Source organism: Diachasma alloeum, unplaced genomic scaffold (genome assembly GCF_001412515.2).
Source record: "Diachasma alloeum isolate Michigan unplaced genomic scaffold, Dall2.0 Dall_scaffold_00358, whole genome shotgun sequence".
In the NCBI taxonomy this organism is placed as follows: Eukaryota; Metazoa; Arthropoda; class Insecta; order Hymenoptera; family Braconidae; genus Diachasma; species Diachasma alloeum.
This window is the reverse complement of record NW_021680497.1, coordinates 398,357-415,975: the sequence shown is the minus strand read 5'-3', so window position 1 is coordinate 415,975 and position 17,619 is coordinate 398,357. Positions and strand designations below refer to the sequence as shown.

General features: G+C 41.0%; 1 protein-coding gene across 1 annotated transcript in view; it reads left to right on the top strand.

Moving 5' to 3' along the window:
- The first annotated feature begins 1,654 nt into the window (after positions 1-1,654).
- Positions 1,655-17,619, top strand: part of LOC107041136 (roundabout homolog 2) — a 193,433-nt gene continuing 177,468 nt past the window's right edge. The window contains exon 1 of the mRNA XM_015261540.1: positions 1,655-1,712. Coding sequence (XP_015117026.1) covers positions 1,655-1,712 — 58 coding nt within the window. The remainder of the gene's footprint in view (positions 1,713-17,619) is intronic.

Genomic DNA, 17,619 nt, shown 5'->3' with positions numbered 1-17,619 from the left:
CCCTGGGCATCGCTCCTCAACAAAAAATCCTCCAACTTCCAACAAAAAATATCTTAATATTTTGATGCGTTCATTATGAATATGATGATTTTTTCCTTCAAATGAGTCCACCCTACCTAAGTCTCTTTTATTAATTAACATTGCAAAACAATTTTCTCGATGCCGAAATTTTTTTCTTCCTCACAAAAAATTTTTATTCCCTGTGCATCACTCGTCAATAAAAAGTCCTCCAACTGCCAACAAAAAATATCTTAATATTTTGATTCGTTCATTATGAATATGATGATTTTTTCCTTCAAATGAGTTCACCCTAAATAGGTCTCTTTTATTAATCACCATTGAAAAACAATTTTCTCGATTCCGAAATTTTTTTCTCCAATCAAAAAATTTATATTCCCTGTGCATCACTCCTCAATAAAAAGTCGTCCAACTGTCAACGAAAAATATTTTAATATTTTGATTCGTTCATTATGAATGATGATTTTTTCCTTCAAATGACTCCACCCTAACTCTCTTTTATTAATAAACATTGCAAAACAATTTTCTCGATTCCGAAATTTTTTTCTTCCTCACAAAAAATTTTTATTCCCTGTGCATCGTTCCTCAACAAAAAGTGGGAAATATCGTGTCAAAAGTGTAGAAAAAAAAACGTTGGAATGGAATATGAAACGGCGATCCATTGTTGATGCTAGTGGGACCTTCTATTGTGGAGGGTACCGATCCCCAGCAATGTAATCCAGCCGCTCAACCCTTCGTACGGTCGGCCCTGCGTCTCACTCTTCTCAGCTGCATGTGGCTGTACGCGCACGCGCGCATATCCCCGAAGCTCGGCCAGCGCGAGGACCCGCGGAAACAGCCGAGTGGTAACGTGGGGGCGCGTGGCGCCGCGTCTGAATCTCAGCGTCGACAGTCGAAAGACGACCGCCGCGTTGTCAAGAGCGTTTACCGTGGAGATTCGCGATTTTCCGAGGATACATTCAATTTTCGGAGGATCTCCTCTCAATAATTCGTTCATTACCGAATGGATTTGCGTAAATGTTAACGACCGACATCGGGAAGTGAAATAGTCCTGAAAATTGATGAAACATTGTTAATTTGACTTGACGAAAGCGATGAAATCAGTGAAAATATGATGAACACAATTGTGATTGAGAGGACAAGTGATCAAGTGTTTTGACAAAGTGGATTAGTTTAAAGAAATTGAACTACTGTATATTAAATGTTCTATAGGTGTTGAATAATTATCAGTGTGATAATTCAATTGTGATAGGTTAAACACATTAATGTCACTAATTAATCGCCAAAACATTGCATAGGATGACCAGTGTCGGTGAAAACAGTTCTTCCCAGTGTTCTTCAGGCCTCGAGAACTACCAAAACAAAGGTTGAACATCGCGAATCGACCCAACCAAAACAAAATAATCCGATATAAACAGACAATCTCGCTGTCTCCATATTCACTCACCCGTCCGGTGCCCCCAAGAGTGCCGTGTTTTCCTGTTAGCAAGTGCTATTGTTGTGAATTGGTAATCCGACGATTATAAAAGGCAGAAGTGTTCAGTACGATGATTGTGTTGCAGTGATTAACGGTTATATACCGCTTGAAATATTGTCATTAAATTTTGAATTAAAAGTGCATTGGATACTATAAAAAATGAAGCAGCCCCTGCTGTCTGTGGTGATCGTCGTCATCCTGGGAGTTTCCGTAAAAGGTCAGTGTTATTTTCCTATTAAATAACCTCCCACTGTCCCCCGAACGTAAACACAAGAGTCAAAACAATTCTACCGGGAATTTCTCGGAGAAATTCCCGAAATATCATTCAACAGTCGAGACTCCACAGTAAATAATGCGCCAGTAATGAAAGATTCAACGAAATTTCCTCTCAACACTCGTCGGAAATTCGTTCTGAGACTGTATTACGTTGAAAAGTTGAAAAACTGTCGGATGAGAGAAGCCCAAAGAGAACTGGCGGAGGGTGGGGGTTTTGAAAAGGCAGAATAAAGCCGAGGGTGTCTGGACCCAGGGAAAATTGTATCTTGCCCTTGTGTAACCGTCTTCGTAGCAGCCATGTCAGACTACGCTTTTACTCGTCTCTCCTTTCCTTTTCGTTTTTTTTTTTTCGACCTTTCCCTCGCCAAGTTCTGAGGCATCGAATTTCGGTCTCTCGCCCGTTGAAGATGTTAATTCTGCACTTCGTCTTTACTCGATTATCCCAACAGTGGGAAAACTTTGTCAAGGATCTCGGGAACATTCTGTCTTTGTTCTCCAACCTCAGCAGTTGGTGTTGAAAATAAAGAACTCCCACTGGAAAGTTCAGTGCACGTCTAATGCTCAAGATGTGCTTTGTTAATCTTCAAGTGTCATTAGTGTGTAGAGCTAATCGATAACCAAGAGTCTATAGCATGCACCAATATAGTCGATACGAATAATAACTTTGAAAACAAGTTCCATTGTTCGTTGTATTTCGTACGATTCGATATATTTTCCATTCGCTTTGACGATGAAAATAGTTCCCCCCCCCCTCCCCCCCGAACCTCCGTGTAGTATGTACTGTGCAAGCCCGAAAGCGACACACGGAAAGGAATTATTCACGAGGTACCGAGCACACACCCAGACTAAAGCCGTGCTTTTCTCGGACGACAGGGCGACGCGCGGGAATAATTAATCGAAATCTATATACCCGTTGCCGTTGAGACCAAAGATAGCACACGACTGTTACTCCTGAATACTGTTCTCTATATGCAGAAAGTATTTTCCATCCGTGTGGCTTCGTGTACTACCCCTGCGGGGCCTATATCATCGCCGATGAAATACAACCTTCTACACGATATATTCGTATTTCATATCCTGCATAATTGATATCGATGCTCGACGACGTGGAACAAGAGAGGGTGTATATTTTTCTTTCGGATAACACTGTGTACAGAAGGTTGGCAGGTGAGCATGAGCAGGTGGTATATTTTCAAGTTTAGCACTTGACACTGACTCTTGTGTATTGTTCCATTCGGCATTGCGATTGATCAACGAGACAGTCTCAAATGCAATTCGCATATGCAATTCGCTCAGTTTATGGGGGAAAAGTTTTTTCGCAAGTGAAATTTTGGACAACAACTCCAGAGAAATGCGCCTCCCCCCGGTGTATCTGGCTGTCAATCGCACTGAACGAAGGAATCGACACATTCAATTTAAATATGTAAAATACACCGAGACGTAACTCGTAACTCGTGAGATTATTTTTCTTTTCCTTTTTCGGCTGTTGGTTAGCTCCTGCGCCATGGGCTCTATCAATTTAACTTCTTATTCGGGGGAGAGAAGCTCGCCTGTCGAATGCTCCTTCGAGTTGTTTTTTTTTATTCTCAAGCTATTCCCTCTTGGCTTTTTTCAGATATACGCTCTTACCATTCGATTTTTTCCCTTCTATATATTCCACTCTCCTCGGTCTCTGAAAATTTTATTTCAATCGAGAGTTGTTTTCCATCTCACGAGAGAATTTCTTGTTTCATTCATGAGCGTGTGAGCGCAAAATTTTTATTCCTACGGGATACGTATTATGCAGACTCTCGGTTGGAGGGGTTGTGAGTCATTTGCCCGAGTCGCGAGTCAAAATCCAACGGTTTAGGCACTCCCAAACCTCTGGCCAACAGCTCTGTTGTCATAACTCCAGGGCGTTTTATCGATTCCGCGCTCACTAACGTGACACGACTCCATGCCCAGTGCGCACAGATCCACTGGAAGACATCGCTCCATCTCGTTCTCATTCATCTCCCCGTTCTCGCCCTGGTTTACTCGCGACTCATCTCGTTTGTGGACGCACTTAAGTCTGATCCTCCTCAATCTTTATTCACACACGCCTTCGTCCGCCTCCACAAGTCAGATGGTCTCTCCATCTTTTCACTTTTTCTCCTCGCCTCCTCTCAACCAGCTACAAGGTCGCAAAACGTGAGAATCACTACTATCTTCCTAGAACAATTTCCAGGATGAGTTGGTTAGATGTATAAAGTGTTAAAAACAATCCCTACTGTCGTTTTTTTTTCTCTCCCAGAATTGTCTTCCCTGGATGCTTGAGCACAGATGCCACCACTTGCCAAAACACATTCCCACAGTTAGTCCCGTAAATGCGTGTGAGTCTCCAGTACATGATACAAGACATTATCACTTGCCTGCACGCTTGCTCGCCCCTGCGGCGCCGCGACGAGACGTCTCCACATCTTTCGTCAGTACTCCACTCACTCAACCCATCTCCCCATTCTGTATATCCCCTTTTCCCCCCGGTCCCACCCCTCGTGCCGCGCCATAAAAATACCCAACACAAAACAGAAAACTTTTGCACGTTCTACGGAGAAAATTAAATTTATAACGGTTGAAAAGAATTTTCATCCGCTGAATTCCGTGAATTCTGAGTTGACGCTCTCCTCTCTACTACAGGAATCCTCAAATCATTAATAATTCCGCGGGAGTTGTGGTCCATATTACCGGGGTAAATAACGAGAAATACCTAGATGTACCAAGGACCAGAATTTGTTCCCTCGTTCCCTCCGCCCCTTCAGTCGTCTTTCTCTTTCTTCAACCAACACTGGTCTGTCGTAAATATTTGCCTCCACCCGGTGCCATCTAGAATCTACGCGTACACTCCCCCATTCCCCGTGTTCTCGAGTACTTTGCCTCCACTCTAACTACCGCTTTTCGGTCCACCTCGTTTGTTTACGCAAGTCTCGGTAAGATATCTGGATTTGAATTTCTAACGAAATCGTCAAGAGTCCAGACTCAAGATCTTCCCCGTTTTTTCATTTTATTATTTACTTTCATCAATTTAAATGCTGAATATTTCTCGGAATAAATTCTAAATTAGTTGAGAGAATTAAAAAAAGGGGATATTGCTCTCATGAAATTCAGAGTGAAAAAAAAATCATCTTCAATTATTAAACTTTTTTTTAGAATTCACGGTTAGGAAAAAATTGAAATTTTGTGAATACACGGGAAGAAAAATTCAATAAAAATTACTAAAAATTATTCATGATTTACTTTCATCAACTTAAATGGTGAATATGTTTCGGAATAAATTCTAAATTAGTTGAGAGAATTTAAAAAAGGGGATATTGCTCTCATGAAATTCAGAGTGAAAAAAAAATCATCTTCAATTATTAAACTTTTTTTTAGAATTCACGGTTAGAAAAAAATTGAAATTTTGTGAATACACGGAGCGAAAAATTCAATTAAAACTACCAGAAAAAAAATGTAAAAAACGAGCGAAGTAAAATTCAATAAAAAGTGTGAGTTGGAAATTGTACAAATCGCTACGTAAATTCTACAATTTGTTCCGCAAAAATTGTAGAATTTATGTGTGAACAACAAGTCGTTCCGTAATTTTCCCCCAACTATTGAGAAATTTTACGGAACGGAACGTAGAAATAGCTCACCAGCTTCATAAAAATTGTTGAACGTTAAAGAATTTTTGATTTTGGAGGTACAATAAGTCGGCAAGTTCCTGTAAGATTTTACGTTTTCGGGAAAAATTACGTGACAATTTCGTACATTGTTCGGTGATGAACCTGAAAATTCACAGAACGTTTCAGATTTCTTCTCTTCCATTCCTATAAAAATTTCCGGAAAACGATTCCCCATTGCGGATTACGTGAATTGTTCCGTAATTTTTACTGAATATTTCTCCCCGCGTAAGGAAAAACATATTTCCGTATCAATTTACTTTGAATTACCACCGAAATCATCAAGAGTCCAGACTCACGATCTCCCCATTTTTATTTTCATTTCACTATTTACCCCCATCAATTTAGAATGCTGAATATTTCCCGGAATAAATTCTGAATGTCTATCTCGAGTGCAAAGTCATCGAGTTATCGACACTCGCACACATACCCGTGAGATATTGCAGACTATCGTCAATTGGATTTGCCATAAACAGTTTGCGGGAGTGACGTGCTGATGAATCGCAATCGTTCTCTTTGTTCTACCCGAGGCATCCGCTATTCTTCGCACGTTTCACCCAAAGTTTATCTCCCCCAACTTTTTTTTACATCAATACTTCTCCAAACAACGCAATTTTTCTTGAATAAATTGTTCTCTTTCTGTCGGATCTCCTTCTTTCATTTCTCTCCTCTTCTTTTTCGCATTGTTTGCCCCTTTTTTTTGTGAAGAACGACATTGTCGTTAGATCTCGAGATTTCTCGTACCGGCTAGCAACATTTTGTTTAAACTTTGCCAATCTGCCGCTTGCCCTCCCCGTTTCTTTCCCCTCGGAAAGGCGACCCTACTCGTTATTTTGTGCTACGTAAAACTTTTTCATGAGGGAAAACTGTTGCTCCGAGTAGATTTACTCAGGGAAAATGAGAGAGAAAAAATTAACTCTTCTTTTTCTCCAGTTATATTTGTAATTTCTTTCATGTGGCACACTTTGTGGACGAGATGGATTTTTAATTTAAATAGTGAAGTACTCCAACCCTTTTAGCAGCATCTCTTGCAGAAAAAAGCTGACATTAAAAGCGCGAAAAATAATGCCTGAAAATTTCAAGTGTGAAAATTCCCGAAACCAGTCATTATAAATCAGTGATACGAGCTCCACGTGTAGCAATAATTACATTCTCGTCCCCTCAATAATTCAATAATTACAAACCCGAGGTCTTGCATTTCACGTGAAAATTATACATTTATGATAATCTTACGAAAGAATCTTAATTCACCGGCTCGAGAAGACCCCAATGTTGTTGAGAATTCTCAGAGTCCGGTTTCACGAGTTTAATTCACCATTACCGTAATGGTGAGTTAATTAAGCCATAAATGCGGCACGTACAAATGCCAATTAAAGGGGAATGAAAAATTCCATGTGTTATTATTAAATCTTGAATCTCGAAAGGGGTCGCAGGTGAGCGTAAATGATTTCAATAAATATGTCGTTTATAAAGCCGAATTGTACTTTCGAGAGGCTCTCGTGTCGTGGTGTTTAAGTGGTCACCTCAGGGCATTAAATGATTACGGAAAATACCTCATTGACAAAGTTTGATGACTCTTATTTTATCGCTCGGTTGGATTTATCGACTTCGTGAAGAGTCGACCAGTGTGCAATGGTGCATATAATGCAATGTTGACATTTTTTCAAAATATAACTATGAGTTATATATAAATTTGCAAATGTGTCATAAAATTCAATTTCACGTATTTTATTCAATTTATTACGACATTTGTTTTTTATGAATCTCCGAATTTTAAAAAATCATCTCCAGTCAATCTATTTTTAATTTCATGGACAGTTGACTGATAATTTCCAAGGGAGTGACGTTTAAATCAACTTTGAGGATAAAGAATAACTAAATTTCTGATTTCACTGAAAATACAATGAAATTCCAAATGTTTTCCAAGTAATTTGAATTTTTAATATTGGAATTCCTTAAAATCTCAGTTGAAGTATAACACGACAACAATTTCCATGACGTGAGCAGTCAGTGTCTCAAAAATAGAATTATAAAATGTTCCAATCAGTTGATAATTCAGCTGAAGAGTCAAATGAATGCTCATTTTATTTTAGTCGATGCAGATTACAGAAATAGAATGAGAAATAAAAGTTGAAAGGTTTAATGGAAAAAAATCGTGTTGATATTCGAACTAAATTAGTTGCTGTTCAACATTGTTATCCTCAAAATATTACCACTAATTTCCTAACAGTGTGTATTCATGCAAGCGTCTCGTGTAGGGTACCGGTAGCCACATTTACGAGCAATAAATAATAGTCAAGCAAGGGGTATGCAACGAAGCCGTGGAATATTTGAAAGCGCGTAATGTAGCTGCCTCGCGCCAGTTGCCCAGGCACGACGATAAGAAAACGATTGTTATGAAAGCCTCTGAATAAACCGAATCAAGTAGTCATTTACCTCAACTACAGTTTTATCGTGCCAACTACCGTGAATAATCCATTAACGTCCGCCCCCTTTTCTCGTGAATTGTTTCTATGAATGATTATCGATACACGATACACTCATTCTCGGGAGTGCAGAGTGAATGAATGAAAATTTAGAAAAAATATCATAATTATCAGCGAGCTCTCACTTCCCGTTAACAACGAGTTGCAATACCATAAATTAGATAATACAGGCTGAGGGACGGGTATCTGGTATCACTTAACTGGTCTGCACAATAACGATCAGGTCGAATGGAGCGCTCGGGATGGAGTGTCCAATACATACATTGAGTATATTTCATGGAGATGGTGGTTGCACATTCGCACGATGTGTCAATGCAGTGTATTCGATGAAGCGTATGCATGTGTGCATTTTGCCAAAGACCACATCCATATGTTGCTGGCACACCAGATGCGATATATCTCGGTTTTGTGCGTATTGGCTCACTTTATATACTCGTACGCCAGTCAATTGTTATTGTACCGCTCGAGATCGTATTATATTAATCGAATGAGCTGACCAAACACGTGAATGCGGATACATCAGTCATCACCATGACGCTAATTTGGTTGCCACCGAGAGTGATACATCAAGAGAAATGTTTTGCAATTTCTTCATTGTTTAGTGGTCAAATTGGTTTTCTCATTTGTCGTCTTGAATGCGGAACACGAATTCGCATTCACGGAAATATTCTAAATGGGGAATCGTTTTCCAGAAATTTTTATAGAAATGAAAGAGTCACGTAATTTTTCCCGAAGAAGTAAAATCTTACAGAAACTTGCCGACTTATTGTGCCTCCAAAATAACAAATTCTTGAACGTTCAACAATTTTTATGAAACTGGTGAATTATTTCTACGTTTCGTTCCGTAAAATTTCTATCGTTGGGGAAAAATTACGGAACGATTTGTTGCCTCCACTGCGGTGAGTCATCAGACAAGTGGTTAATTTTTACGGAACAAATCGTAGAGTTTACGTGGCGATTCGTACAATTTCAGTTCCGACTCCCACTTTTTATTGAATTTTTCTGGTAATTTTCATTGAAAAAACCGGAATTTCAGGACTTGAACTTTGTTGATTGAAATGAACAAGTTAACACATAAGAATTTATTAATAGCCATACAATAATGTAAATGGGAATCTCATGTCGGCACAACTATTGACTCACTACGTGAGAAATCGAGAAGAATAAGGAAACTGGAATAAAAAGAGTGGAGGAAAAAGAAAAAAGAGAAATGGAGCTAGTGTTGGAGAGCCCTGCAGCTTTATTTATCGTGGGTTTTAGAGAACAGAGAAGAGGACTGTATGCCTTGAGATATCGCTAACACGCGCTTCGCGACAACTTCATTCTGGAAGGCTCTTTCTTTTAAACATAACGAGGGGATGAATAGAGCGAGAGAGAGACGGGGGGAAAAAAATTTTGGATTCCTCGGTGGATTTTTATACGGCATCCGCTCATGCCAGCCATCTCGTCGTTGTATTTTATTCCTCCCTCAGTGTGTATTAAAATAAACTGTTTACTAATCCTCTTCCGTGGAATTCTAACGTTAAACTCACCCGAGAGACTCAGTGTTTTCATCCTCGGGCTATCCGTGCAGCTGTCATCGAATGTATTAGAGCATGGTTTAACACTCTTCTCCGGAGTACACCAACCGATCACGTTTTCGGGAATTTCGCTGGTTGCCGGGAGAGAACAAAGACAGATAGGGCGCGGTTTCACCATCACGCGGTCAGTTGAATGATGAGGGGGTCAAGACGCGCCATCTCTCCTTCTTTCCCCCCCCCCCCCGATTAATCCTCTTATCGTTCCACTAAATAGGCTTAACGTTGTACAAGTATTTATAAATTGACTTGAAATTGATCGTGTCCAACATCTCCAGATACACCCACGTCCTCCATTTCTAGCGATCAAAAACAAGAGGAAAGAATTCATAAAAATATTTCCATTTATCAAATAAAAGAAATTTCGAAACCTGAATTTTTGTGGATGCTATTTAATCCAGCAATCAATTAACATCCTTTTTGCCTGACACGCGAGTCTCAGTTCTCAGCTGGATATTTCTTTATTAAACTGGGAAAAAAAGGAGTGCGAGCAGTGGGAGGGGAGAGGAGAAAAAAGTGATATAATACACTGAAGTAAAGAAAAAGGAACGAGATCACGCAGAGTTCGTCGACTCAAATTTCTGAGCACGCTCTTCACTGCACTTTCCCTCTCGTTTGAGTGGCCACAAGGAGGGAGACTAATATGGCGTCGTTGTCGTACAGACGTCCAGACGCTTCTGACAGTCTTAATTGATCGAGGGAAGAATAAAAGAGGCGTGAGGAGGCGTCACTCTGGATATACCGGGGCCATTCAAAACTATTCTCACTGATATATCTGGTATCGATGGCCAATTGAAGTAATTGAATCTCCACTCGCCGAGACAATCACAATGGTACTCTGCATAATAAACCCATTGACTCGGGACATTTTCCGATTACAGACAATTGGACATTTTCTTACACTCGGTGAATACCCGATAATAATTATCCCAAGGGAAATTGAAGGCGTGAAATAATAATCCCATCTTCGGTCTCTCGCTCCGTCGCCTTATTCAACTGTTAAGTCTAGTGGTATCCCAGACCGATCTATCATAATCGAGTAACGCGCCGATAAGAATCCTAATTAAATTTCCGGCCCGCAGTAGTCACGAGACTACGTGCTACGAACCATTGAGAATCTTTAACTTTACAAGTCTCCTTTCCCACTCCTCTGCTTCCTCTTTTCGCCGTGGAAATTCACCTACAGTTGGAGATAAACTCTTGGCTCATGTCTCGGGAATTATCAAGCGATTACCGACCAGTCAAAATAACCAACTTCTTTATTTCCTCAAAGTTATGATTGGGGTGGTTTTCATGGTCGTATTATAACCGGATAAAGAATTAATGATTCAGATGACTGGTTGGGCTATCGGACTCCCCTATCAATCGATAAATCAAGCCTACATTGCTGGTATGCAAATACCGATCGTACGATCGAGTTGCGTCGCGTCATGGTATACACACACGCCGTCAAAGAGGATAAGAGGAGAAAATAATTGTGAAAAAGTAAAGCTGATGGAGGCGCCTGAACGGAGTGTAGAAAACTGTCCGTAAGTGCTCGAGCAACTGATAGGACAGTAACGACTGCTCTTACGCGATAATAGCCAAGCGCCTGAGAAACATTTGATTCAAAACTCAGTGACTATTCAAGCTCTGCAGAGTCGCAGTGGTGAGACAGTATCACTGGAATCTCATCATCTCGACTGACGTGCATAATGTCATATGTAATAACGACGTTTGAGGCCTCAATTCCTCGTAGTTGCAGTCATAAAGCGGTTTTACAAACAGACGCAACAGATGCAGGTGTGATGCTCACATTAAATATACATATGTGCTTGTCAGAGCGAAGAGATATAAATGTGTTGAGTGGTAACAGTGAGATGAGAGCATTTGCATTATCATATCTTGTCTAGGCCACAATTCTTGCGCAAAGCTGGAAATTACTACATTAAACTGATGCCAGAGAGGGAGGAGAGAGCCCACACGTGAGATGCCCATACCAAACAACTAGGTGTTTCAACCATGCCAGACTACTTGCCAGACGTCTGCTGTGTCCCACAGAGCATTCCCAGGTCTGCGTATAATACCAACTTGCCGAAACTACCTAAACCCCTTCGTAACCCCCTCCCCTCTGCCCCTCCAACCAGTCTAACACGCATGTACATACGTTTATAACCGCCTGATGCACCTAGGCTGAAGCAAACCAGCGAGCCATGAGCCTTGTGTATTCCACGGATATCTCTGATGCTCCTCCGTCTTCGTTATCCCCATTACCAGGCAGCGGTGGTGGGAGTGCTCGAGAGTCGCTAAATATTTCACCAAGCATATCCACCATACCTGAGATTATTCCACGTCTAGACAGGGACCAGGGGTTCAGGCGAATAACAGTAATGCTCCATATACAACATCATGATCGTCGTTATCGTGTCTGTTGATGTTTTATTTCTGTTAAACAAGGATGTGTGAATGCAGGAGTGATAAATTGTCACTGCTATGTGCACATTAACATACTGCGTGATTATGAATCTGACAGAGATCGACGAGTTTCTATCTGGCTGTTACCACCACAAGAGCTAATTATAGTGCACTTGATGTGTGCACATGTGTGCATTGTCTTGGGGGGNGGGGGGGGGGGGGGGAGGAGCTTTGCCGTCGATTTAATTGAACTGTGACTGCAACTGGTTCCTGCAATTTACCCTATGACAAGAAGAAAAATATGCCTCATCGGCTGACTTCTTCATGACGAAAATTAAAAATGTCTCTCACAACAATTGTTTTACGGTTAGTTTCCTGACTCGAAAATGTCTGTAAAATAAATTGTCAGTGAAAAAATGAATGAAGTATTTGGAAAAATAAATGAGACATCGTGGGTTGGAAACAAAACATTCGCGAGGAAGAAATTTTTTGAAACTTAAGGAACAGATGTATTTTAATTTTCAATATTCGGAACTTGAATTCAATTTCAGATTAAATTGCTCGTGAAATTCCTGATTCATCTTGGGAATTCAATAAAATTGAGTTTTTCATGATGAGTGATCATTGAATTTTTAATGGCAATTTGGATTTTCTCACCTATCGCGAAAATTAAACACTACATTCAATTGAATTTTCGAGAGATTAAAAATTTAGAAAAAAAGTTGCCTGAATTTTCACGATTTTCAATCAAATTTCATTGAATATTCAAGAACATTGACTGATTTATCAATAACAAGATCAATGAAAATTCCATGTAAGTTATTCGTTGTTAAAAATTTCAAGATTTTTTACTTGAAATTTCAAGAGTAATTTTCTAACAGTGTAGAATGTCTAGAAGGGATGCCTCAATGTCTTAATTTGAGACACAAAAAATAATCTAAATTGGGTACAACAGCGTCTCAATTTCAGGCCCTAGATGTTCTCGCGAATAACTCGATATTTCATCCAATTTCTCAGCATATTTTGCGCAACATCGAATTAATTATTATCGTTGAAGCTCTCTCGTTCATCTGTACATAGCCTTCGGCAGCCACGAGCACGCCTACTCACGTGCCGTGAGTACTCTCTCTTTCCCTCCTGACTCCAACAAGTCCAGAGTATATTTTCCCCTTTCGGCGCCCCATGTATTTCGTCTCACCTAATCGCTTTTGTTTCTCCATCCTCCTCGGCCTGACTGTCGACAAAAAGGTAACGTGGCGTGATTATGGTATCCGGACGTCGTCGACAGACCACGGGGACCACCATGCTAGTCTCGGCACGAGTCCGCGACTCAAAACTTCCGGTTTCTCTTTCCCTCCGCTTTCTCTCCTCCATTCCTCCCCTGTCTCTCGGCTCATGCACATCTCCTTTCGCATGACCAAACTCGCCCATTGTTGCATCCAACTCGGATGCACGAATTGGACAACTGCAACTGCCCCCCTTTCCCCCTATTATTAATCTAAAATATTTTGTCAAAGTGATTCAGCCGCTTTTCAAACATGTTTCGTTTTCCTTTTCACCCGATAAACAACGACATCACGACCTAATTCACACCATAGCGTGATCATTGTTCCCTCCGTTTCCTTCCGGAGGGTGGAAGTGTATTAGACGAATGCACGGAGAGAAATATTCAATAAAAATTACGTATCTTTTCCGTAATTCCGGAGCGAAATGGGGTTGTAGGAAATTTTACGGAATTATCACGGAATTTTTCCAGAGCGTTCCGTAATTTTTATCTGAATCTCCTGCGAAAAATTACGGTACCGTCACTTGAATTTTCTGAGTTGATTCCGTAATCGGTGAGCGAATTGTGAGTTCCGTAATTTTTACTGAATATTTTTCTCCGTGTGCCTCGTCCATCCTCCTCCGAGCCATTCTAGTTTTTCCTCAGTCATTAATTCTCCATGTTGACGCGAGAAGGCTTTTCGTTGCTAGATACATCGATGAATGATCAATGCTCTGAGTACTATCGGTTCGCCGCACGCCTTTTTTTTCCCGATAATTCAAAAATTGTGTTCTTGTTTTTCATGGCGAGGGGAAAAATAAAAACATTTTCGTTGGGAATGTGCCAGCCCCGAGGCTACACGAAAAAATTTTTTTTTGTGTAACGAACAGAGAATAGAGTGTGTTTAGTGGGAATATTCGATACCCTGTAAAAATACGGGACAGAGGACATACACGGCAGTCCTGAACACAGATAGATAAACTAGAGTCATATGCGGCAATATTTTACGATTGCCCCATTTACTTCGGTCGAAAAAACCGGGATTGGAGGGGGGTAGTCGCCCTAAAAACCGTTCAACTTTACTAGCTGATAATTTTTCTACTTGGAGCGGCGCGTGGCGCATGGGGCGCTCTTAAAAAGCCGAAGGGGGACTGGAATATCCAGTGGTAAGGCGTACCCCAGTGGCCCCCCGAGCGGCGAACAATGCCACGGTGCCCCAATGCTCAATCGGATCGATACTTCGTCCTTCTGGTGCCATTGATTTTTTTTTTCCTTCACCATTGCGCCAATGGTCGCGTGCTGATGGTATTCGTATGGAAAATATTCATGTTAATGTGTATATACCGAGGGGGAGGAATCGTGGTAGCGCTCGTTAGGCGCACTCTACTTATGTGCATACTTCCACCCCCCGCCTCCCTTTCGAGAGTCATAACTCATCCGTTTCCCCATTTTATTTTTTCAAACTGAACGGAGGGCACACGCGACCTCTCGATTGCTCGATTGAGTGACTACTTCGGAGAAGGTACTATTTTCTAGCTTCTCGGTAGGGCACGGAGAGAAACTTTTGATAAAAATTATCCTACTGTGTTTTATAATAGTATATTATGCAACAAGTGCGTAATGGGTAATTTTTGCAAATCAAAATGCAGTTAATCGACGTCGGTGGCCGAAGCGGCTAGGTACGAGCCTAGTGTGCGAAAGGTTGTGAGTTCGATTCCCCGTGGAACCGAGTTTTTCAATCGGAGGCGAGCGGGAGGTCGCTAATATAGTGACCGCCTGTACCGGCATGGGTTTTCTGTGGTTTCCCATGCTACTCCTATGTTCTATAGGGTTGGATAGGGCCGATTAGCCAATCAGAGGGTAGAAAGGGCCGGAATATAAAAAAAAAAACAAAAATCCAGTTAAACTAACCAAAGTTTAAAAGTGACCACGACAAATCTATCGTGAGCAGAACTATAAAATAGTTGCAATGACTACATTCCATTGTAGTAATTACTTCTCCGGCCATAGTTACCGTAACCCATGAAAAATTGTTGAGGACTTTTTGACTGTAATTCGATGGTGATGGAATATAGTCAGAAGAATTATACTTTTCTCTCAGTGTAGGGTGTATTGAGAGGAGTGAATGCGCGGATGTCTGGGTGCAATTGCCAGACTTGGGATGCACTTGTGGGGTTTGCTGGACTACAACTGCAGGAGAAAGGGGCGAGATGGGGTTGGAGGGAGGGTGAAAGTACCCTGAATTCATCCAGGAAGTTTCGAGGCGCCCGGAACTCTCGTGGTTTTGTACAGCCGCGGATAGCAACCGCGGTTGCACCCTGCGGTGTCAGGCCAATTGGTGGTATGATTTATAATGATTATCGCATTGTGCCGGAAACCGTCACTAAATAATGCATCGCCTATCGTGCCATTATCATCAGGGTTGGAGCTCAAACTTGGTGAAACTTGGCGTTTTGTTCCACATCTTCGAATTTTGGAGAGATATATTCGGGGTACGTCGCAGGGGAAACAATATATGTATGTAGATGCTGGATGTACAGGCATATCTGTACGCTACTGCGAAACATTTTATGTGAGTGCGAACTTTGGCGGAATTGTCTGTGTGTGGGTGTGGGCAAAGTTGGGCGCCGAGGGGGCGTAGACGGCGACTAACTTCGAGCTTCGTCTGGGCCTTCCCTATGTATATGCGCATCGATAATCCACGCTTGACGCTTTTACACAATCCGATCCTCCCTCTGCGAGAATCATGGATAACAATTTTCCCACGATACTTTTATGTCTCGAGCGTGAAATTGAAAAATATACCGTGCCATATCGGCATATGTGCAGAAGGTCTTTGGTATTCTACGCGGGGGTCATAATGTACTCGATGGAGGAAGATTTTTTTATTAGAGGGCGTGATAAAAAAACTAGTAACTGAAATTGAGAGGCATTTTTGGTGGTTTAAATCAAGACATTGAGACAGGCATTCTAAACATCTTACACTGGTAAAAATTTTGGCTGAATTTTCCGGAAATTTTTATCGTTCCAATTCCACTGAAATTTCAGGAAATCTTGTCATTGAAAATTTAGAATTTCGGGGAATAATCAAATAGAATTGTGAATTTTCAGTCCATTTTTTCCTGCAAATGAATCGAAAATCAGAAAATTCTATTCTAAAAATCATGAAATTTCAGTAAAATTTAGTAAAATAACCCGGCTGTGTGGCGCACTTGGTAGCAGCATGAGATTTACAACCTCAAGCTCCCAGGTTCGAGCTCCCGCCGGGCCAAAATTCCACACCAATTTTTCATCACAATTTTCCACATAATATTCAACTGAAAATTCAACACAATTTTCAAACCGAATATTCCACGGTATTTTCAACTGAAAAATCCACTCCACATTCAACATTCCCTGGCTGAAGGCCCTCGGGCGATGACCGCGTTGGCAAGTTAACCCTTGCAACGAAAAACCGGTGAAATTTGAAAACATTTTCAGTAAAATTGCATTGAATTTTCAATGAAACCTGGAATTTCATGATTTTTTCCCCCTAAATGGCCTCCAGTGTCACTGCTCTGAAAATTGGTAGTCAAATGTCCATGAAATTTCATTTTTTTCCAACAGTGTAGTTGACTGATAATTGACGACACATATTTGTGTCTAATGGTTATAATTAAGACATCTTGATTATTCTGAAGAATAGAAAATCATCCAATAATGATTGTGAACCCACAATAATTACTCCATCTGGCTCTTGGATAATGTGCTCAGGCACACTGGAAAATCGTTTGCCATTCTTTCGACACCTGTGCAGGCGTATTTCACCCTCAAACACAATCATTCTCCCGCGAGGGAGATAGATGCGTTATAGAGAGGGGAGGGAAATGGTTCGATATTCCCAGCAGCGAACACCTCGTGATTAACTGCCCAAGGCCCTCCGGGCAAAAGGGATCGTTAACTCCCTCCTCCATGTGTGTTTGGATTCGTTTCAGTTCTTCGGGGCCAGTAACGATTGACTCCGCTGTAAAAATATCCAACTTCCGGTTATAACGTATGGTTTGATATTGCCCGGAGCAATTTTACCATATTGGTTCATCTTTAATAAAAGCCATGATATAGTACTCGGTTTATCCAACAAAATAAAAACATTCAATTCCCTCTGAGTGCTAGAACTTTATTTTCCCAAATGTCTAGATGAAACGTGAAACTTCTCGCAAGTTGGCGAGAGTATCTTCGTTGATTCCTCGTAAAAATGGGTCTCTTTAAAAAAAAAAAAAAAAAAAAAAAAATAGTTTCAACTCGTCGAGTGTGGTAGCGCGGACGATTGCAGTGCATGTGGTCTCCGCCTTTCTCCGATTCTTTTCGTCGCTGTGTGGTTTCTCCACAAGGTGTACATAATGGCAAGGAGAAGTGAACTCGAAAGAAAATCGGCCGGAAGAACCGGAAGCGGGTGTGGCTCGTTGGAGGCAGG